The sequence below is a fragment of the Saccoglossus kowalevskii genome, chromosome 16 (genome assembly GCF_978046115.1).
Source record: "Saccoglossus kowalevskii chromosome 16, keSacKowa6.1, whole genome shotgun sequence".
Classification (NCBI taxonomy): Eukaryota; Metazoa; Hemichordata; class Enteropneusta; family Harrimaniidae; genus Saccoglossus; species Saccoglossus kowalevskii.
The window spans coordinates 29053864-29078985 of record NC_140656.1 but is presented as its reverse complement, the minus strand read 5'-3'; the positions used below and the strand labels follow the sequence as shown (position 1 = coordinate 29078985).

Below are 25122 nucleotides of genomic sequence, written 5' to 3'. Positions count from 1 at the left end.
GTTGGGTTTAAAAAAAAAGTTGTCTGTGTAAGTTGCGTCTAGAACTAAAAAAAATAAGAATCACATAATCTTGCAGCAACTCTTGCAAAAGACATAACTATGGTGGGTGATGGATATGTGGACAATGGTGCTGACTAGTAGATAGGCCGTGATTTGGTTGGCCATTTCTGACTTTCATGTAATTCGTCAACCAAACAATAATAGTTGACAATAGTGAACCATGTAAAATGTCATAGTAACAGAATAGTATATTTATAGTTTAACAACTTATACAGGTCACCTTATACCGAAACTGCCTAAAAACTCAACTTAAATAATTTAAACAAAACTACAGTTGACTTTGGCACTCTAATGCAGCTTAGGACGCCAATGCTCTTACAATACAGGTTGCGAGTGGTTGGCGGTGTTGCCCTTTCAAGGGGGCTTAAACTAGTTTTGCCATATTCAATCCCCTCTAGGTATTAAAGTTAATGTAAAAGGAACACAAAAAAACTGATGTGTCTGAGGCCTGCTATAGACCTGCTATATATGGTTTTCAGATTGTCCTTTAAGCCTGGATTTCAAGGTTTAATCTTGTTATTGAATTTAAACTTTTATATTAAACACAAAAGTTAGGACACAAAGATATTGTTTAACCACTGTTCTGAAAAAGAATAGCAAGATTAAGTCCTTGTTATTAAGTTGTGATTTTTGATTATTTGTTTATTAAAAGGTTGCTGCATGGATAGGTTTTATACTATTTTGATTACTACAGGGATGAATAGAGGGTAAGCCGAGTGTGCAAAACCTGCTTCCTACAATAGAGTAATCACCCTAGTGCTAATTTATCAGATTTAAAAAGGTCTTTGCTTTCTATTTCATGGTGTGAAATATTCTCCTCTGATGATTAGGATTTCTTTGATGATTGAAGTTTACTGTAATTGATGCAATTATGTAAAGGTATTTTTTTTGTGTGCATACGCATTGTGGGATGGACTGACAATTTTCATTCAAGAAACGTTGTGTGTATATAAATATTATTGGGTCACAACTCCTAGGGCCTGAACTTTGAAATGTTTAAACATTTCTTAATATTGTCCTCGGTGAACATGGCTTAGAAGTAAACAACAGCACCACCACCACACTTATACATGCACACAAAAAAAATATAAAGATGCATGTTTTTAGTCCCCGCTCGGACACTGGGACTTATGGTTTGCCCTGTGTGCATCTGTGTGTTTGTGCGTCCGTGATCACCTGTATCTCAAACATGCATGGACCGATTAAGTTCAAACTTCACTCATACATCACACATTATATGGGACGAATGCACATGCATTTTTTTCATGATCCGATTAACGATAGCCGAATAGCGGCCATTTTAATGCCGAAAATGCATTGAAATCGCACATTTTCACCATTCGGGACCCAGATCTCAGTTATGCATGGACGGATTTTGTTCAAATTTGGTACATACATTAAACATATTAGGACCTTGATGTACGTCATTTTTTTTTTCAGAATCAAGTTCGAAATGGCCGACTGGCGGCCATTTTGTTTTAAAGAATTCAGTTCTGGATCCGTATCCGAGACATGTCTGGATTGATCAAGTTCAAACTTCACACACACATGGTACATCATGTCACAAATAGATATGTGCATTTGTTTCACGATCCGCTTAACAATAGCTGAATGATGGCCATTTTAAGGCCGAAAATACATCAAAATCACGTATTTTCACAATTCCAGAACCGGATCTCAGTCATGCATGGATGGATTTTGTTCAGATTTAATGCATATATTAAACATAATATAAGCTTGACGCACACCAATTTTTCTTCGGATCAAGTTCAAAATGGCAGACTGGCAGCCATTTTGTTTTAAAGAATTTAGTTTTCGATCCATATCTCGGACATGCCTGGACAGATCAAGACCACACTTCATACACATCATACAATGTGTTGTACATATGCAGGTGCATTTCGGCTCAGACCACTGAAAGTGGTCTGAGATTTTGGTCATGATCTGCTTTGAATGTATATGTCACTCAAATATGAATATGTCATTGACATTGACTTGTTATTTTTCAATTCAATCGTTTGAGGTTACCATAGTTTTCATTCTTGACATCTACTAGTAAGTAGTGTAAAAGAAAATATTTCCTGTAGAAGACGTGTTTGTTTTCATGAGCTTGAATTCCATTCTCCAGTTTGAATATTGGTTGCTACTTTGAGATTCTAAGTTGTCTGATTTGCACAAAAAAACAAACAAACAAAGCTGCTCTCTGATTATTGTACGCCTATTTATCTGAAATTTTCCCTCCCATGCCATGTGTTTTTAGAGTGAACAGAGTACAATGTAGCAAATGAATCATGATTGATGTCATTGCTATTGATGAATGACAGTCGGCGTGTGTAGTGACATTCCACTGAATACTACATTGATGTTGTGTCCTGCAGCTACATGTATGTGTGATGTCATCATGACCAGGTGGCCTAGCCTAAAGTTACGCTTGATCACAGACAACATAGCGACATCATGACAAATAAGGCTTTGGAGAAAATTTATGAGAAAAATACTGTTTTGCACAAGTTGAAACATTTCCAACTTTCTTTTGTCCTTTTTTCGGAATAAATCTAAAAAACTTGTTATTACAAAGACACATTAATTTTGATTAATACAAATTTAGGATTCAAAATGATTACTATGTGGGGGGGGGACTTTAACTTGATAAAAGTATGCTTATAACAAACATTAAAACTGTGTTTCAAAATAAACATTGATATTCAAATAAATTAGAGATTACAGTTGTCATTATTCATTTCCTCACAAAAAACAAGCATTGCTTGTGGATATAAACTGAAAAAGAACCTTAACGATAATTACATAATGTAATAATTAATTTGATGAACATGTGCAGTGCTGTAATAAAGATGCTTGCAGAATGGTATAGTGATGACTGGCTTTGAAAATTGCATTAAAATAAATAAATAACAAAAATCTTCCTTGGTAAATACTATTAATGTGATAAGATAATTACTAATGGAAATCCTGCTTTATTTCTATAATTATTTATTTTCATTCCCCCAATGGATTCTTAATACTTTAGTCACTGACTACAAGAGGTGTTTGGTTTCAAAGTGGTGTTCACTTTCTGTTCTTACCAGTACAGTTAATTCATCCTGTTATCTGAGCAGTATAATTTTAATAATATAAATATGATCTCATATCAACTGCATTTCTTACCAAACCATTTTTATTTTATTATTATTTTATAGATCTTGATTTTAGCGTTCACAGGGGAGTGAAAAAATGTATGAAGATTTTTTAAAGAAAAAGTGTGTCTTTTTGGAGAAAAAACAAATGAAAATTTACATTTTTAGAAATAATTCAATATAAATTATTTCCCAAAAAATAATAATTCATGCCAATCATAAGTATCCATCTTAAAGCTAAAACATATTTGACCAAATAAAATTTTGATTTGTGGTGAGAACTTTTTATCATAGAAACCTTAGCATAAAGTATTAAAAAATTTCCAGTTCAGGTTTGTGTCTAGGCAGAAAATAGTTTTGGGACTACTGTAAATGGGTTAATTATTCACTGGGTTTTAATATTGCTTATTTCGCTGACTGGAAAATGTGCTAAATTAAAACCCTGTGAATATGTAAAATTTAGCATAGAACACATTATCTAAATGATAAAACCGTGAACTTAAAACCCACTGAATATGCCTGAAATGGTAAATCAGCGAAATGTAAACCCAGTGAAAATTAGTCATTTTACAGTATATAATTCTATCTAGTTTTTGTTAACAACAGCATAAAATAAAACGATTTTGTAAAATTCAATGAAATCTGATCATTTGTTTTAATGGTAGCCAACTACCATTATGTCTGTTCCAGAAATTGCTGAATCATGATGTTGATGTACATGTTGTAACCCCATACCATACGTCTTTGGGTAATCTCATGAGTATTTGGAGTGTTATTCATTTGAGTTCACTTGTCGGCTTGTTCAAAATCCTGCATACAACAAGGTGCACCATATGACTGCAATTTTTTGGGGGATCGAAGGGGGGATTAGCAGTATATCAAAATATTTACCCTGTGTACCATAATAGCCTGTATATATATATATAATAATGTGATTGAAGTACTGATTAGTTATTTATTTTATGTTACACTGCAAACAAGACTGAATAACATGTCAGATTTGCTGAAAGAAAGATACTAGTATACACAGATTATGTGACAGTCCTGTTTAGTTTTCTGGTTGCTGAATTTGTATTATCAGTTGGCTCATTTGCATAGGGTTTTAAATCAACCAATCGCATTTCAGCTCAGGTGCCATTCTAGCTCGCAAGAACTATCATTTCTGGGCATTCACCTCGTAACATGTGCAGAACCTGCATCCATTCTAGGTTAATAACTGACTGTCCCAGTAAATGTTTTTGTATGTACTCTAGGTTAATGACCATCCCAGTAACCACTTCAAAGGACATTGCTTTACTAGACATACATGTATATGTTGGGTCAACAGTGGTTTTACTTATAGTTCCTGTTTGGAGAAAGTTTGAAAACAGGGATCTATTTTTTGTTTGACCTGTGTGCTGTTGTATAATCCATGCATGCATTCATGCATCCCCCACCTGTATCTCGGACATACGTTGTTTGATCATTTTAAAACTTCACAGGTACTTCATGCATTTTGGAATTCATTTGCATGTCCAATTTCTTTGGCGATCTAATCCAAGATGAATGAATGGCAGCCTTTTTTGTGCTAAAAGTTCAAGAAAATCAAGCAATTCTGCTGTTTCAGAGCCTGATCCTCAGTTGTGTACGGTTGAATTTTCAGATCAGATTCAAATTGCCTGACTGGCGGCCATTTAGTTTTTCTGTGTTTTCCTGATCAAATTAAAAAAAATTGACAACCGATGGCCATTTTGTTTTATCAAATACTTTTCCTGAGATACATCTCTGATAATTGCCTGAATGGCAGCCATTTTAATAAATCAAGCATTTCTGCCATTCCAGAACCGGAGCATGTTTGGATGGATTTTTTTTCAAACTTGGTACATGCATTGATCATCGTAGATTCTTTTGCTCTTCATTTTTTTTTTTTAGGTCAGATTACAAAAATGGATGGCCATTTTGTTTTAATGAGTTCAGTTATAGTGCCGTATCTCGGACATGCTCTGACCGTTTTCACTGATTTGTTATAAATTTTGTCAAACCACAGATATGAATATTTTACTGCTTGATTGCCCTGGATATGATATATATATATATATTTGTTTATATACCTATTTTATACACCTAGCAAAAAGAATAAAAATAAAACCCAATAAAAATATTTGCCCTAATATCCAGCAGTATTATGCATGTATATAGCCTTTCTTAGGAGTAAGAAAGTATGCAGATATTGTTGCAAATCTTTCTGTGGAAAGTCACACAAGTTGAAACGGTCAGCGTCAAATCAGTCTTTTGTTTGTATCAACTGAGGGGTGGTAATATAACACAAAATCTCCTTGTACCTTTCAGTGGTTTTGAGAAACACTTTGGGCCTTTTAGACTCTATCGTGTAACATAATCACATTTTTTTTGTCCAGATAAGACCAAAGGTTATCTTGCTCGCAGGGTCTCCTGATTTGTAAACAAAACATTGTGGTCAACCAATCTAGAAGCACTTTAATATAGTCAGCAAAGTCCTCTTTGCCACAAAATAGTTTCTTTTGTGGTTCTGGCATCTGGCAACTGATTCAAGGACACTTTGCTTTTGAGTTTTGAAAATGAGAAAAGTGTCAACAAAAAGGGGGGGGGGGTCCTGTAGAGAACAGTGTTATTGGAAGGTTTTGCAAGAACCTTTTCAATGCAAAAGTAAACCACTTCAGTCCAGGAAAATTGTGAAATTCTCTTAGAGAGTCAATGCAACATTTGACAAAACAAGCTTAAATGAAATTTAAAAGCTCATTTCCAGAGTTTAAAGCAAAGTTTAAACATCATCACACTGTTCATTAGATTGTTACTATGGATATTTCTAACAAAATCTTTATTTTTTTTCAGAGGAAGAATTAAAAAGATTAAATGAAGCTATAGCGTCATCAGAAAGTGAATATTCGGCAGTAGGTTTTAGTTACGATGCGCTTCCTAGCTCATCTTCATCAAGTTATGCTGTAGACACATACGATCCAACGCAACCTACAGACGACTATGAAGATGAAGCCAATAAAGAAAATCAAGGTATGTACACTGCATTCTGTTATAAAACTACATCAATATAAAACATTGATATCAATATAAAAATAAAAAATATTAATTTTATTGCATCTTTAGAACTACCGGTACACACATTTTTCTCAGTATATAAAGAATAACATACTAGTATGAGAAGAATTGCAGATAGGATCACACATCATATACATATTTTTTTCAATTCCTGCTAAGGCATTGTATATACATTATCCTGCAGATTTTATAATGTATTTATCAGTATGTTGTAATAAAGTTATAATTTCGAGGTTTGATTCTTTTTTAATAGAATAATATATGAGGTAACAAAATGTAGAGATGAAATGCTAGCTGTTTTTTATTCTACTTTCCTTCAGTACATGCATATGGTATTCATCATTTCATTCCTGGGTTATATTTAGTATTATAATTTTCTTAGTCCTATTCCTAATTTATTTATTTATTTATTTATTTATTTGTTTGTTTGTTTGTTTGTTTGTTTGTTTGTTTGTTTGTTTGTTTATTTGTTTGTTTGTTTGTTTGTTTGTTTGTTTATTTATTTATTTATTTTCTTCAATATCTATTCAATACAGGGTGGCTCAACTCAGCTATAAATAGCTGTTACCCAGTGAGTCCCTGTAACATACAAAGCAAATAGCTGCAAGAATACAACAAAATAGTATAAACCAAAATAAAACTAGATATAATTCGGAATTACAAAAATATACCTATAAAGACTTGAATTGACCTTATAAAGGTCACGCATCTTGTGCTATTGAAGGGGGGGGGGGTATTCTTGATTCTCATAAACAGTTCAGCATGGTCACAACAGAGAGGTGTGATAGTACATTGTTGCTGTAAAGGGAGACTCCTAGGAAGTTCCAAGGTGTATGACCTTCAGGTGGGGTCAAGCATAATTAAGGTCTATTATTTGAATTAATTCAGTTTGTATACAGGTTGTCTAGCATTGTTTGGTAATGTGATTGAAGACAGCTGCCTCAACAGCCAGTTGGCCTAACAGGCCTGGGTCTTGCTTACCCTAGCTTTGGCCGGAGAACCTTTGGCTGCATTGTATCTGATATGATCTGTACTGTAGTTTGTTGTCATTCCTATATCATTACATGGTTGTTAATGTGTGTGACAAGGTCAAGTGCATATTTGGGGTATTATATGTAAATTAGATTTGTTGAGCCAACACTTGTAGTTTTCAATCTTTCATGGACGGGTTTGATGTACTAAAAAAGTAATTGATTCTATCAAGTAGGTCCTAATCTATCAAAGTATTCAAAATTGGTTAGAGCTATATTATAATTATTTTCAACTCTTGTAATTTTACATAGTATGGGATCAATAAATTTCTTCAGAATAATTTTGATGACAATTTCTAATAAGGTAATTTTTAGTTATGGATTCATTTCTGTAGCTCCTATGTGCCTTAAAACTGTTAATGAATGTAAAAGGTCATAACAAGTAAAAAAAAATCTAGTGAAGGCAAATTGCATTATGATGTTAATTTATAAACATCTACAAATGAAGATTTATTTCAGATATACATCTTTTGTGTCTGTGCTTTCTCAGTTCAAGGTCAAAGCATTCATTTCGTTTCTCTAAATTATCTGCAGTTGATCCAAGCAATATATAACATTTTTGTTGGTGAATATTAACATTTTCTCATATTAAAGTATAAACTCTTGTTTCATTTGACGTGTATTTTCAACAATCTTTATATAATTGAGTTGAGATTGTATGCTTATCGTATCCAGGTGTTCATGCTTTGAGGACTGATTTCTTTTATATAGCATTCGCACTGTAATGTAGCATTAAGTCCTCAATTCTCAGAATACATGTATAGTCACGGCATTTCTACAAGAAATTTATGTCAAGATTATAAATGAATTGCAGTTATCCATTATTCCAAAAGGAGTTTTTTCATCTGTAAAATAAAATTGACTTTAAAACAGAAAAAATATTCTTCAGACTCGAATGAAAGATGTATTTCAAATATTTTGATAAGTGTTATTCAATTGAGATAATATTTAATGTTGAAATACTGACTCGGTGACATTAATTAATCAAATTGAGATACAATACATGACATGAATAAATTAGGCTTGGTGAAAAATATCAGATTTCAAATGCCAGCGATGCAATTTGTGGGTGATTATGACTTCCTTGGCAGAGTTTGACCTCTTCATTGATAACTATCTGTCCATCCATGTAAGCTTTCAAATTAGAGCTGATATTTTCTTGGGTTTGTGTTTGTCATCCATTATGTTTGTAGATGTTTATTTTGATTGCATCTGCAGTAAACCACTTCAGTCCAGGAAAATTGTGAAATTATGTAGCAGGTAATATTTCAATATGGTCTTAGAAAGTCAAAGTTGACATTTCACTGGAGCTCTAGGGAGTCAGTTAAAATGTCACTGGGATCCTAGGGAGTCACAGTCAACATTTTACTGGGGCTCTAATGAGTCAGTTAAAAATTGACTGGGGTCCTAGGAAGTCACAGTTAACTTTTCACTGGGGTTCTAAGGAGTCGCAGAGTCAACATTTTACTGGGGCTCTAATGAGTCGGTTAAAATTTGACTAGGGTCATAGTAAGTCACAGTTAATATTTAACAGGGTCCTAAGGAGTCGCAGAGTCAACATTTTACTGGGGTTCTAGGGAGTCGGTTAAAATTTGACTGGGTCAGAGGAAGTCACAGTTAACTTTTCACTGGGGTCCTAAGGAGTCACAGTCAACATTTTACTGAGGTTCTAGGGAGTCACAGTTGACATTTCCCACCTGGTCATTAAGAAATGTCAGTGGTTTTCATAAAAATTTATTCCCATGAACGCTTATAAAATCATCAAACCATTGAATGGACAGTAGCAAAAATATAACTGTTTTGCTAGCTTATTGTGTGAGAAAAACTGTTTTTCACTAATTGAGACAATTTTATTACCCAAAGTATTAAACTGGAGTCTACTCTGTAATATTGACATTTGCAATCTATAATTTTTTTAAAAACTTATTGCAAATTATTGACATTTATAAACAAGAAACAACTTTAATTTTGTGGAAGACAACATTTTGTAAGTCTGGAAAAAAGTCTAAGTGACTTTAATGATTAATCCCATCAAATTTAATCATCAGATCTTGACAATTCATAATTAGTATTATTCAATTTTAATATTCATTGAAAATGATTTTCTCTGTCTTGTTTTGTCTTGTAATTCCATTGAAGCATAGACCACTGATCTCGCCTTACTTCTAGTTTGATTATAAAGCCGACTTTATTGATGCAGTTTGCAAGGATCGCATCAAGGCAAAATTATGCATCAAAGACGTAATTATCATTGGATTAATACAGAAAAATGTGTATTTATATCTTGAAAATGCACTCAGAATCACATAGATGCATCAAATTTAATGTCAAGCGTGGGTTTGTTGTTTGAACATGTGACAACCACTGCCCTTAAATTCCTGTACAATTTATAAAAAATGCTATCATGGTTGCTGACATACTGTCCACTATTTGTTTGGTAAATAATTTGTCATTATTGTTTATCCCTGTATATTTGATTTTAATGAATTTTTACAACTAAGATGCAACGAGATATCTTAAATTAGATGCATGTAGTGAAACAAATGCACATTCTCATGTATGATAATGATGTATGTTGCAGGTGTTAATAAAGTGACATGGTTAGTCAGTCTGTGATGTCCAAACGCACCGTCTCCGTTAATAATTACACAAAGAAATCTATTATATTTAAGATTTAAGAAGTGTGATTTATGGAGAGATGACCTGTCATTCTGGACACATACGTGGCGTATGTAAAGTCTTCCTCTTGTGTAATCAAATCCACCTTTATTGTATGGATCAATGAACTAACCTGACTTCCATTGAATATTAATTCCTATTTTTTAAGTGTTTCCTTCCAGACATCACAGTTTTAATGGGTTCTTTTATGACCTGCTTTTAAATAGTCTAACTATAGTGCAGCTCTTGAGTAATTAAGAAGATGAATATTTTCAACAGGCGCTATATAAGTGTAATTTTATGTCATCCGTCTTGATATAAAATTTGCACACCGGTTTCAATCTTCAAGGTAGGGAGTAGAATACAGTGAAATGTGTGGTGCAAGTGATGAGAAAATCCAGATTTACCGTATTACCCCGGGCACGCGCCCAGGGGCCTGAACATACAAAATCGGGAAAAATTGGGGGTGGGCGCTTACCCGAGGACCACCCCAAAAAAGATGTTAAAAAGTTGTTTTTGTTATCGTATGATAAGGTCAAATAAAGGAATGCTTTTGTACACTTTGTACACATACTTATTTCTTGATTTATGCGAGGTTTCAATAAACATGAGCACTCGGTCAAGAACTGTGGGAACACTAAGACACGGGGTTGAATTTCAAGAATAAAACTTGTTTTATGTCAGCGAATGAAGTTGTATTACTCACTGAAATTGGCTACAAAATATGGTAAGTATTGTAATCAATGCACGGTTACTTTTTAAGTAACCGTGATCAGTGCAAGTCGAAACGGCCGGGAAAAACTACCGCTTGTAATCCAAGATGGCGATGACCTCATTAGCATAATTTTGTTCACGCACGTATTGATACATCGCATCGTAATTACTGAAGAATAGCTGACAGGGTTATGAAACAAATAAACTTTTTATTACTGATGTGAAATGTTTACAAACTATTGTGAATACATAAACATATCCAAATGGCGATACATAAAAAACAGACTGAAAATAAACTCTGGTCGACCCTCATTAACATGATTTATTCACGCACCCACACACGTGACAAAATTACAAAGTTCCCATCGTCGGCATGCCTCATTATGGTTATCGTAATGGACTTGAGTTCGGCAAAATGTTTTTTCTTCAACGACAGAAAAATAATCCACATGACCGTAATGCCATAGCTGTGATGAAGGATGGAAAGAAAGTAGCAAGTTTACGACGTGATGTCTCAAAAGTGCTAGCTCTCGTTATGGATTCGCAGTCAGCAAAATGCTACGTTTTGAAACCAAAGCTAAGTGCTTCAAACCACTCACCAAGGTATGGATCGTTGCAATATTGGATTCATCGTGAATGAAGAGAAAGCAGAACGTGTGCGCCACATGCTGCGTGGTTCATCTTACGTCGTTAAGTTCCAATGAGTTTTTACGTAAAAACACAAACAAAGCGACCCTTTTCAGGGCCCCCACACACTCCAAAAAGAAAACTACCGTAACAAACACACTATTTAAATAAATCAAACGCGTTCGTTTTTGACTAATAAAACTTTATTTTTGACCCAGTTCTTGGCTAAAAATCACCTTGGGCGTTTAACCGAGGATGTCCCCAACATGTAACTTTTGTGAAAACAGGGGGGTGGGCGCTTGCCCAGGGAGGGGCGCATGCCCGGGGTAATACGGTATATACACATGTGCACTTACCATTATCTGCCACATGCCTTGATTGCAGTCACACTGACACATATGCGCTTACCATTATCTGCCACATGCCTTGATTGCAGTCATGCTGTGACACATGTGCACTTACCATTATCTGCCACATGCCTTGATTGCAGTCATGCTGTGACACATGTACACTTACCATTATCTGCCACATGCCTTGATTGCAGTCACACTGACACATATGCGCTTACCATTATCTGCCACATGCCTTGATTGCAGTCATGCTGTGACACATGTGCACTTACCATTATCTGCCACATGCCTTGATTGCAGTCATGCTGTGACACATGTACACTTACCATTATCTGCCACATGCCTTGATTGCAGTCATGCTGTGACACATGCACTTACAATTATCTGCCACATGCCTTGATTGCAGTCACACTGACACATGTGCACTTACCATTATCTGCCACATGCCTTGATTGCAGTCACACTGACACATGTGCACTTACCATTATCTGCCACATGCCTTGATTGCAGTCACACTGATACATATGCGCTTACCATTATCTGCCACATGCCTTGATTGCAGTCACACTGACACATATGCGCTTACCATTATCTGCCACATGCCTTGATTGCAGTCATGCTGTGACACATGTACACTTACCATTATCTGCCACATGCCTTGATTGCAGTCACACTGACACATGTGCACTTACCATTATCTGCCACATGCCTTGATTGCAGTCATGCTGTGACACATGTGCACTTACCATTATCTGCCACATGCCTTGATTGCAGTCATGCTGTGACACATGTACACTTACCATTATCTGCCACATGCCTTGATTGCAGTCACACTGACACATGTGCACTTACCATTATCTGCCACATGCCTTGATTGCAGTCACACTGACACATGTGCACTTACCATTATCTGCCACATGCCTTGATTGCAGTCACACTGACACATGTGCACTTACCATTATCTGCCACATGCCTTGATTGCAGTCACACTGACACATGTGCACTTACCATTATCTGCCACATGCATTGATTGCAGTCATGCTGTGACACATGTGCACTTACCATTATCTGCCACATGTCTTGATTGCAGTCACACTGACACATGTGCACTTACCATTATCTGCCACATGCCTTGATTGTAGTCATGCTGTGACACATGTGCACTTACCATTATCTGTCACATGCCTTGATTACAGTCGCATTCTGTGATGCATGTTCTATTGCAATGATCTTACAATGAGAATACTCTATCATCACATGCTTTATTTTCTTTTAGAGCATTCTATTATGATTATTATGAGTGATACACTACAATAATAATATGTACTCGGGCCCTATGTGACTATCAATATCTATGAATAACTGTGATGTTAGTTTGCTGGGCATATACTCCAATTATTCTGGAAGCTAGGTATGAATTTGTCAGCCAGCCAACAGCACCCAGGATTTTCTCAACAATTCCTACCAATGCTTCTATGATAGAAATATGTTATCACACTGTGACATAATTTGTGAACCAGCATGTGAATGTCTGCTAACAATTGTCGCTCACTGATCTGCCCTACATTGTGTCTCGCAATCTACTGTGGCAGTATTCCCCATAAGTATTTATTAACAGAGAAACGTATATGTGTATTTAATTAACAACAGCAAACACCAGTATTTTACTTTTGGTGCGATTGAATGATTCTTGCCAAACACTCCCAAAATGTAAACAAATGTGTCGGCCAGTACCGGTAGAATTTAATATGTATTATGCATGACCCCTAAAGATCATACATGCTGGAGGCACAAATTCACTGTCAATAAGAATTTCCTAATAACATTTTTTTCCATAAACCTTGCAAGCTATTAAGGTGTAATATTGAAAATTCTCTCACTGTCTGTGCCACCGGCTGAATTGGAATAAAATGTAGCAACTATATCCTGAACACAAGACCTGATTAGATTTTGATACAAATCCATGCATGTTAATTAGGATATTTGCATAATAAGTAGATTTAGAATTTTGTTGTGTATCTGTTCGCACAAATGCTTTTAAGCTTGCTTCATGGTTGTTTGTATAGACCATCATCTTGTATAATAATATCTTGTATAATCTGTGCATAATAATTAGCTAATTTGCATACTAAATAACTATTTTCAAATTTTTTATTCAGAATCAGAATAATTTTCTCAGTTGGCTCGAAACTTGGTACCTGCATACTGCAGTTTCGTTTATTGTCTAACTCTAGTTTGTAAATAAATCTGTCCATATTAATTAGCTAACATGCTTATTTAGTTGATTACGTTACTCAAATGGATTGAAACTTTGTACATGCTTGTTGTTTGTGCAAATGAATATCTAATAAGTTCACAATCACTTAATGAATGAATATCTGTAATATTTAACTTAAATATATGCAATTTTGTAAATCAGTGGAAACAGGAGTGGCCAGTCTACAACATTGAAACTTGGTTTTTCTTCAGTGAAGAAGTTTAAATTGAACATATAATTTGTAATATTAGCTTCTATATGTCTCACCCTAGTTTAATGATTCTGTTCAGCTTGTAGTTTGTTTGGCATATATAAAAAAAAAAAAAAAAACGGTTTTGGTGTCATTTTCCTGAATATGTTTAATTACATTAAATTTGCAAATTTCCAACTCCAACAGATAAATCCCTTTTAACGTAATACCGTAATAAGAAGCATATACCATTGTATCACATAGTTTTGTGATTATTAAGGTACATGTAGTCACCTTGGCTTAAGAAGATATGTGTACAGTGTTGTCCAAGATATTTAAACCACTGTAGTGGTGAAAATTACATAAAAATATGTAGATCATTTGCATATTGTTTACATTATTATTCCAAACTGAAATTGTAATCTACTCAATTACCCAGTGCACATAATTGTGGACTGGCAAAACTGTTATTACTTCAGGAACTACACAAAAATTTCAAGTTTTCAGCAACTTATCTACTTGATTGAAAAAGTCATCAATGGCACAGTGGAAATGGCAGTGTGGCAGTCAGGAGAATGACTGTGGCAGGGTCAGACCAGTGTGGCAGTCAGGAGAATGACTGTGGCAGGGTCAGACCAGTGTGGCAGTCAGGAGAATGACTGTGGCAGGGTCAGACCAGTGTGGCAGTCTGGAGAATGACTGTGGCAGGGTCAGACCAGTGTGGCAGTCTGGAGAATGACTGTGGCAGGGTCAGACCAGTGTGGCAGTCTGGAGAATGACTGTGGCAGGGTCAGACCAGTGTGGCAGTCAGGAGAATGACTGTGGCAGGGTCAGACCAGTGTGGCAGTCAGGAGAATGACTGTGGCAGGGTTAGACCAGTGTGGCAGTCTGGAGAATGACTGTGGCAGGGTCAGACCAGTGTGGCAGTCAGGAGAATGACTGTGGCAGGGTCAGACCAGTGTGGCAGTCAGGAGAATGACTGTGGCAAGGTCAGACCAGTGTGGCAGTCAGGAGAATGACTGTGGCAGGGTTAGACCAGTGTGGCAGTCAGGAGAATGACTGTGGCAAGGTCAGACCAGTGTGGCAGTCAGGAGAATGACTGTGGCAGGGTTAGACCAGTGTGGCAGTCAGGAGAATGACTGTGGCAGGGTTAGACCAGTGTGGCAGTCAGGAGAATGACTGTGGCAGGGTCAGACCAGTGTGGCAGTCAGGAAAATGACTGTGGCAGGGTCAGACCAGTGTGGCAGTCAGGAGAATGACTGTGGCAGGGTTAGACCAGTGTGGCAGTCAGGAGAATGATTGTGGCATGGTCAGACCAGTGTGGCAGTCAGGAGAATGACTGTGGCAGGGTCAGACCAGTGTGGCAGTCAGGAGAATGACTGTGGCAAGGTCAGACCAGTGTGGCAGTCAGGAGAATGACTGTGGCAGGGTTAGACCAGTGTGGCAGTCAGGAGAATGACTGTGGCAAGGTCAGACCAGTGTGGCAGTCAGGAGAATGACTGTGGCAGGGTTAGACCAGTGTGGCAGTCAGGAGAATGACTGTGGCAGGGTCAGACCAGTGTGGCAGTCAGGAGAATGACTGTGGCAGAGTCAGACCAGTGTGGCAGTCAGGAGAATGACTGTGGCAGAGTCAGACCAGTGTGGCAGTCAGGAGAATGACTGTGGCAGGGTTAGACCAGTGTAGCAGTCAGAAGAACGACTGTGGCAAGGTCAGACCAGTGTGACAGTCAGGAGAATGACTGTAGCAGGGTCAGACCAGTGTGGCAGTCAGGAGAATGACTGTAGCAGGGTCAGACCAGTGTGGCAGTCAGGAGAATGACTGTGGCAGGGTCAGACCAGTGTGGCAGTCAGGAGAATGACTGTGGCAAGGTCAGACCAGTGTGGCAGTCAGGAGAATGACTGTGGCAAGGTCAGACCAGTGTGGCAGTCAGGAGAATGACTGTGGCAGGGTCAGACCAGTGTGGCAGTCTGGAGAATGACTGTGGCAGGGTCAGACCAGTGTGGCAGTCTGGAGAATGACTGTGGCAGGGTCAGACCAGTGTGGCAGTCTGGAGAATGACTGTGGCGGGGTCAGACCAGTGTGGCAGTCAGGAGAATGACTGTGGCAGGGTCAGACCAGTGTGGCAGTCAGGAGAATGACTGTGGCAGGGTCAGACCAGTGTGGCAGTCAGGAGAATGACTGTGGCAGGGTCAGACCAGTGTGGCAGTCTGGAGAATGACTGTGGCAGGGTCAGACCAGTGTGGCAGTCGGGAGAATGACTGTGGCAGGGTCAGACCAGTGTGGCAGTCTGGAGAATGACTGTGGCAGGGTCAGACCAGTGTGGCAGTCTGGAGAATGACTGTGGCAGGGTCAGACCAGTGTGGCAGTCAGGAGAATGACTGGCAGGGTCAGACCAGTGTGGCAGTCAGGAGAATGACTGTAGCAGGGTCAGACCAGTGTGGCAGTACCGCCATGCTGTTTGTTATCTGGGGAGAACACTGGTGTGAATTTATCACCTTCTGTCTGTCATGGGTATATAGCCAGTATTCTCTAGTATGTCTATCTTCCAATCCAATTAATTAGGTACCGGTACACTATAGATATCATTCCCATCTTGTATTGCACAGATCAATGTCCTTTCTTATTATCACCTAGTTTATCCATTAAAGCAACTGTCATTAGATAAAGTAGCTTTCCTGTGGCTAAAGGTTATCTCTTATTTGTTTTGTGGTTTAGGGTCACTGCAAGGAGACTGTAAATAGGTTTACTTGGCTGAATCAGAACTGGTGATAGATTATATTATCTTTCTCTCAGCTCTTCTTACCAGTAACAAAATATTGGTAAAGGATATTTTTGCTTTGTATTGTTGCAGGCACATTAAACTGATCAGGAAGTTGAATTTAATGCTAGGAATTACTTTCAAGGGTGCTCTTGTGCCCTCGCGATGTGAATGCACTTTCTAATACATTAGAGCAGTGTGAAACCAACAATGTATGGAAACTTCTTTTCTCAGTAGAGTGTACAATGACAGCAACAACTGTGTCTTCTCGGGGGAGACAATCCAGGCACTTGTACTGATTAAATCAACTAAACAAACTGATGTCAATCAATTCAGAACAGCTACTTGCCTTATTATTCACATTAACCAGTTCATTGACACCTGCTGCTTCTGTCAAGACCAGGCGGAGAAATTCTGATTTATCTTGAGATGTTTGTATAGGGATTTATCACTACGTATGTAGCTGGTAATAGCGTGTAGCTGACCGTGTGTAGCTGGTAATAGCGTGTAGCTGACCGTATGTAGCTGGTAATAGCGTGTAGCTGATCGAAGCAAATTTAGAACTGAACACTGGCATACATGTACATTGCAAGAAATCAAGAATAGAATATCTGGTAGTTTGTAAAATCAAACAACAACAACAACTATAATAATCACTCTAATATCAAATGAATAGAGCTGAATGTTGTGTGGAATTTACAGACTTTTTTGGTTTTATTGATGGTAGGCCACATACATTGTAGCTATAAATTCTCCAGCTTGGCTTTCCCAGAACAATAAATTTAGAAAGTTTCAGGCTAATTCATGGATTCATCTATGGTACCCATATAATTCATCTTTCCACAGTTCATTGTATCTTACTAAGAATACAGTTGCCAAAACAGCTGGCTTGTCTGACTTTTGAATTGAATTGCTGCGTAGCTATTGGTCAGAATAAATGCCATGAGTAGAAATCTATGAAAGGTGAATCCAAGAGAGTGTAGCAACATTGTAACGATGCATGCATATTAATGACTTAATATAAATATGTATCTTTGGGAACATGAATATGTAAACATTCACGTTATGTGTATGAAATTAGAATTAAAGTTTATCAATATTAAAGTATATCAATATTTGTACAACAAGTTATTGAATGATTGAATATCTGTTATATTTGCATGGTATTTATTTGAAACTGCATCAAACCCAGTGTTTCATCTAGGCCGCGCGATTGCGCGATTCACGCAAATACTTGAACTCAGTGCCGCCAATCAACAGAGGACGGGGGGCGATCATCGCACAAAATCGATCTTAGTACCACTCCCAGCCACTCCCTCAAATGAGACGGAACACACGTCTGACACACACTTTTTGGACTGAACCACTTACATAGCACGTGTTGGGCACGAGTAATATTGCAAATGCAACATTGTATACCCTATGCGTGGGAAGTTAATTGCTTTCAGGGCAGTAGTGTGCGTGAATGCCACGTGCCTGGAATTGTTTTTGTTACATTTTATGATGTAAATTCCATCAACGCTCTTCCAAAAAATGTTGCCTTCCTGGTTGATACTAGTACGTGATGAATAAACTCTTACGTGTGATTGCGTGTGGGTTTTTTGTTGTTACATTTTATCAAGTAGATTCCATCAACGCTCCTTAAAAAACGGTACTTCCCCTATTAAATTTGTGATGAATAAACTATTTTGAAGTACGATTCCTTAATTATCCGAGGGAGTGAAATCATTGTTTTAATTTTTAATTAAACTTGTGATGTGATTCTGGTTTTCATTGAGCGCCAGTTTCAAATTTACGTTCTGTGTCCTGGTTTTCAGTGCGGCATCCTAGTTATTTACTACGTCAATATCATGAAAAGGGGTCGACTTATAACAACGTTTTTCAAGAAAAACATCGATGGAAATGAAGACGAAATCGACGAAAGCAACGCAAAACGAAGAAACTGACAATGCTGTAGGACCGCTCGATCAAAATTGTCAGCATGTCGATTATGTTGAAAAGACCAAACGCGAATTCCTCAACCTTATCAAGAACATCGAAAGTCGTTTTCCGAATGATAGTACCAGTTTAGTATCGGCATTTGATGTTCTCGCAATGCGTGACCTGTCATTCGTACCAGCTGACGAACTCTCCCACAACGGCAATGATAGAATCGAAGTACTGATTTGTCATTATGGCGAGACGAAGTACGACAGTCAAGGCAAGCCCTGCGACCCGATCATTGTCCCTGATGAGACCCGACACGAATGGTTCGTTGTGAAAAAGCTCGTCCTACAACAAGCTTATCCACGTGATAACCTATCATTGTTGTGGAAACTCATAAACAACAACCACCGTCAAACAGTGCCAAATTTGATCACCTTAGTAAAGATTGCCGTTACGCTGCCAGTTAACACGGCTATTTGCGAGAGAGGATTCTCAGCCAAGAATAAAATCAAAACGTGTCTACGCAATAGAATTGAGGAGCGCACATTAAATCGCCTGATGACCATTCTGATTGAAGGCCTCCCACTCAAGGATTTTGATTACTGTAAAATACTTTATTTTCGCTTGGAATTTATTTTCGCCATTTTCGCTGAAGGGATGATTCCATGAAAATAAAATCCAGCGAATATACTTTTTTTCCTATATTTCACATTAAACTCATCAAAAATCAGTGAAAATAAATTCCATACAAAACACCCAAAAAGCTATTTCAGCAAAAATTAATTCCATCGAAAATAATGTATTCCACAGTATGAGGAATCGCTTCGCCAGTGGAGAATCCAAAAATCGCGGCGCATATTTGTGAAAGAATAAATTTGTTTTGACCGGTTGCGTTGCCAATTCAACGTGCCCAAATTTCTAGTTGGCACGATCAAAAGATAAAATGTTGCAAACTTTTGCGTGTTTACGTTCACCTGTCAATCATTCCAAGATTCGTTCTATGTTACAGCTCTGTTTTTGTTTGAACCGTTCAGCTTGTTTCGTTCAGTTTGGCTGACTGTTTTTCTCCGCTTTGGAGCATTGATCAAATAAATCAGCACAACAGTGGTACACAATTGGTTGAGTTTCAGTATTTTCATCATAATGAGAAAATTTGAAAATAAAATGATAATCATTTTTGATACAAGATAAATTAGCATATTTCTACCTAGATATTGCAGGCAAATAAAAAATCAGTGGTTCAAAAATCTCATAATATTGTGTAATCACAATTTATATTGTGTTTGCCATACTAATTTAATGAAATTATTTTTATTTGATACAATAAATATAAATGTTTGACTAATGGTTTATTATTATCCAATTTTTTTGTCAGTTAAATAATTTTATAACTTAAGTTGGTCCATGAAAATTGTTATTTAAACATTAATTATACTTACCCGTGATATTCATAATTCCTTTTATGCTTATTGTGTAGCAAATATATTTTCATTAAGTCACTCTGACTGATGAGGGTGAAAATATTTTATTGACCATGCACAAATTCAATTACTGTTTAGCCATGATGCAGCACAGGAACTGTAGTTATTAGTAAATAATAAGTAATAATAATTTTCAGTGCATTTCAGATAGGTTTACTGTATTTGCATATTACAACGTCATTTGGTACAATATAGTATTGTCTTGAATCCACTCAGTTTTAGATAGACATGTACAATTATGTTAATAATACTTAACCGTTCTACTCCCAACTTTAATAAAAAATACAATACCCGTAACCTGTGTTAATAGCAAAATCTGTTTTGTCATCAATTTCCATTCCCCCCTTGACAACGTGAAGTCCCCCTCAATTTTTACACCAAAGGGGGACAATCCTCCCTCATGGCTTCATCCTAGATGAAACACTGCAAACCCATTCTAGAACAAAATGAATCCATCTGACGACACATTGTCAATTTGTCTAACAAAACAAATGCTTTACAATCAATGGCAATTCAATATACTGTAAACAAATATTCATAAAATCATGGAAATTTCTAGCAGTGAAAATTAAAGTAGCAATATTACACCAATACTATATAAAGGGTTGTTTATTGTTGTACATGTACATCTATTTTAATCTGTTTAGATCTCCTCAATCAGAAAATACCATATTCAGCATTTCTGTGAAGACTCAAATTATGTTCACATATCTTTGTTAGCATGAACTTAAGCCTCTTAATATAAAACCAACATCTGGCAACAAAAAAACAACAGCATTTCTCCATCCAAGCATACAAATAATGTATTAGTGCTATGTTAATTTGCCACAACATGTGGTTGAATCTAATTATAATGTACCTTGGCCTGGTTATCACTGACATTTAGATGACCTGGTCATGTGTGGGATCATCCTGAGGTATATGTATAGACAGTCATACTGTATAACCCACATAGTAAAATCATCAATCTTCCAAGATTTATAAAGTAAACAAATTAATTAAAGTAATTTACATTATACTTGTTCATTTGCTAGTAATAGCATTAAGGTAGAAGCCCACGCGCGAATTCAAATACCCAGAATTTATTCATTTTCTAATAAATTGTACTTCCGGGTAATATAACAATATTGACTTTAAAAAAGTTGGGGTTCACCAGCTTAATTTTTGAGAAAATGATGGTTGTATTTTAGTGGCTAATGGCCATTTTGGCAGTATTATGGTACTTTTACCACAGGTTCCTATGGCAGAGATATTATGCCATATCTCAAATTGTAGACTGGTGACTTAGGCAGAAAAAATTGTGTATTGTGAATGGTGGGATACTTTTTTCTGTCCTCAATTATTTCAAAAATCTGGGTTTAAAAAAAGTGTCAAAAAATTTAATTATTTTTTAATATTGTGCTCTATGATGGAATTGCTCTAAAAATAGCAATTTTTGAAAAATATTAGGACAAGTTTCTCAAAATTCGTCACTGTAACACACAAAAGAATGCTATTGCATAGTGTCATGTGACAATAGCTCTATGATTGTACATAATAAACCAATGAACATTTTCATACGATTTATGACCGGCTTTCCTAAAAATTATGAGTAGGCTTCTACCTTAAATACATTTACAATATCTTCCTAAAAATAGAACACTGTTTAAAACAGTTCAAATGCTGACAGTGAGATTTGATGTTAATGTGCAGGTATTAGGGCCATGTATGCATATTAAGTAGCTAATTTGCATATTATTTCTTCCATTTCAGCCTATTTTGTAAAAGGATTTTAACCAAGTTTACTACATAGTTAGATTTGCAGACTTCTTTAGAAATAAAATAATAATCTGATTAAATATGCTATGAGTTTTCTAATGGAAAATGACATGTTTGGTCCAGAATTTTGTGCTGGGTGTATACTGGCCAATGATTGGCCAATGTTTGACTAATGTTTGATCTCTGATGCTGCTGCACCTTCTCAAACTGTCATGGATTTTAATTTTTCAGATATTTTATAAACCAATGATGTATATATTCACACTGTATTATGTTATCCATATTAATGACCATTTGACACTTGGGTACTCTTAGGTGGTTTTCATTGTTTACACCCATGGGATAATTAACATGGTCGCTACCATTAATACAGGACATGCCCTGCATAAATAATTGAGACAGGATAATAAAATTTGAATTCAGACTGAAACCTGCTTCATCAGTAAAAAAAATATTAGTTTTTGTTGGCGAATAATTTGGTGGGAAATCCCTCATTTAAGTTTACTATGTTTTATTTTTTCTTTGCAGAAAAAGAAAGTACATCTGTTCCTGATGAAGAACCATTTGTTCCACCTAATGGGTTAGAGATTCCCCAAGATGTGGAAGTGGTAAGAATTATTTGTTTTATTTTGTTTCTACACAGTGATGGCTGTTTCTCCAGAGTTTCCCTATCAACACTGACAACAGATTGGGAAAGTGCTCCATTCAGCACCATCTAAAACTCACATCAAGAAAATAACTATTTCTGGGTTGAAATGGAGGAACAGCCAACTTTATTTTCACAAACACACACCCTTAATTGTCTTAGGTATATCTAGGTCAACAGGTTAATTTCTACGAAGACAGGAAGATGCCAGCGTGCTGAAATAATAATGATCGCTTTCCGTCTGCCTCATGATGTGTTTCTACTCTTGTTCATCTCAGTAGTATTAAATAAAAATAAACTGCGTGACTTTCCTTGAAATGCAAAAAAAATCTGCTGGATTAATCGCTGATGAGTGCTGAAAAAGACATGAAGATGACTTATTACTGTTCAAAGAAGTTATCTCACTTTTGGTGTTATAATCGGTTGTGTGTTTCCACTGCTGCGATATACACGCCTGTAAGAAACACGCCTGTGACTTGACTCTGTCCAGGGAAACTAACTCCCTGGTTATGGCAAGAAGTCTACAAGAGAGCATTGACACATACCAGGTAGAAGTAAGCTCCCTTTATAAACATACCTGGCTGTGTAGGTGAGCTAGTCTCAATACTGTTATACTTACTTCACCCCTATTTTTATAATGGAATGACCCACATCATTGGTTTTGTGAGGGACCTTCCAATGCAAAAAGGTTTTCAAGTTTTTTATGTTTGCTTTTTCAGTGTTTTCTGTCCTCTTCAGATTGTTAAAACAAGTTTGCGTAGCATTTTAGGGTTTAGTCTCTTCGTTTTCTTTCTTTCCGTATTTGTAGCTTTTTTTTTTCTACTTACAGAACCCCTTCCCCCTTTCCGATTAAGGAAAACAAATATAAGTGCTTTAACTTGCACTTTCTTGAGTCTTTACTCAGTCTTTACTTATTTAGTTTCGTCTTTGGTTTTGTTTCAGCCTGCCACTGCCAAGACGCATGCTATCATTGCCAAGACTGCCCTATTTGTCAGTAAAAATGGCACACAAATGGAGATTATACTCAAAACGAAGCAAGCTAATAACTCACAGTTTGGATTTCTATCCTTTGATCACTACTTGAATCCATATTACAAAACTGTTTTAAAATGTATTAGATCAGGGAAATACACATACATCCCACAAGCGTCAGAAGATAAATCTGATGAACTGGATAAAGAAAAAGGTATGCTAATCAATCAATTATGTTTGTATTTCCACTTAGCTAAAACTTCTTATTTGCTAAAAATGGCTCTCCAAATCACAGTAATATGTGTTTTGGGGGATTTTGGTATTAAAATCTCTTCAAATAGTGTATGGATTATACATGTATGAGTGACAGTGGGGTAATCATTTGCCTCAGAAAAGTAATGTCTGTGCTTTTGAAGTCATACTTTAGCCTTTTCACCACCAGTTCCCTCTTTTTATGAAAAATTCACATAATACTGTGGAATAGTTTATTTTTGCTTGGAATAAATTTTCGCTATTTTCGCTGAAAGAATGATTCAGTGAAAATAAAATCCAGTGATATACTTTTTTTCTTATATTTTACATTCAACTCATCAAAAATCGTTGAAAATAAATTCCATACAAAACAGCCAAAAAGTCTATTCAGGGAAAATTAATTCCAGCTTAAATAAAGTATTTTACAGTAGTCCTGTTCAAAGTCTACACTTTCCTTCAGAAGATTGTGACAAAAAAAGGCAAATTTTTTAGTAAAAACTGAAAATTTACTCAAATTGTGTCTGTTGGCTCCTTAATTAGGGTTCATTTCCAGAAATATTGAAAAATATAAGAAAAGTGCAGATCTGAAAAATTTGGTCAAGAAAGTTTGGTGGTGAAAATGTTAATACATGATTTTGTTTTAGTGAAGCTGAAGCTTCTTTTTCTCACTTTTATGATCAGATAATCATCGTAAATCAAAAGATGATGATGCTAGTACTGAAGATGAAGAAAGTGATGCAGATGGTAGTGGTTATTTACATCCAAGTTTATTGGGATCTAAGAAAACTAAGTCACCAAAGGTAAAGTTGTTGACATCTTCTTCTTCAGCATCTCTGTTTGTGAATAATTGCCCTTCGATTGAAGAAAATATTTCAAAACTGCAATGGTCATATTTGTTCTAGCAGTGTCAGGTCAAAGATGAATATCTAATGTCGTGACATACTTTGATGTGCATTTTTAGAAAGTAATGCATGCCATTTACTGATTGTATTTTGAAGCAACTTTTTCATATCAAATTACCCTATATATGTTGGACTGGTATCTCTTATTTTTCAAGTTTTGATTTTAATAACAAAATATCACTAATACATACAGAGTTACTTTCAGGCATATCTGTTACATAATATCCTAGGTTGTATTACTCTGGCAATATTCAGGTAATTTTACAACGCATATGATGTAATGTTCTTGGTCTGAGATCTGTATAATATGCAAAGCATACAATGCCTGTTCGA

At 36.3% G+C, this 25122-nt stretch overlaps 1 protein-coding gene across 1 annotated transcript in view; it reads left to right on the top strand.

Moving 5' to 3' along the window:
• Positions 1-25122, top strand: part of LOC100378506 (splicing factor, suppressor of white-apricot homolog) — a 79842-nt gene that overhangs the window by 15841 nt on the left and 38879 nt on the right. Inside the window, exons 3-6 of the mRNA XM_085491321.1 lie at positions 6045-6221; positions 22546-22625; positions 23606-23849; positions 24569-24687. Coding sequence (XP_085347447.1) covers positions 6045-6221; positions 22546-22625; positions 23606-23849; positions 24569-24687 — 620 coding nt within the window. The remainder of the gene's footprint in view (positions 1-6044; positions 6222-22545; positions 22626-23605; positions 23850-24568; positions 24688-25122) is intronic.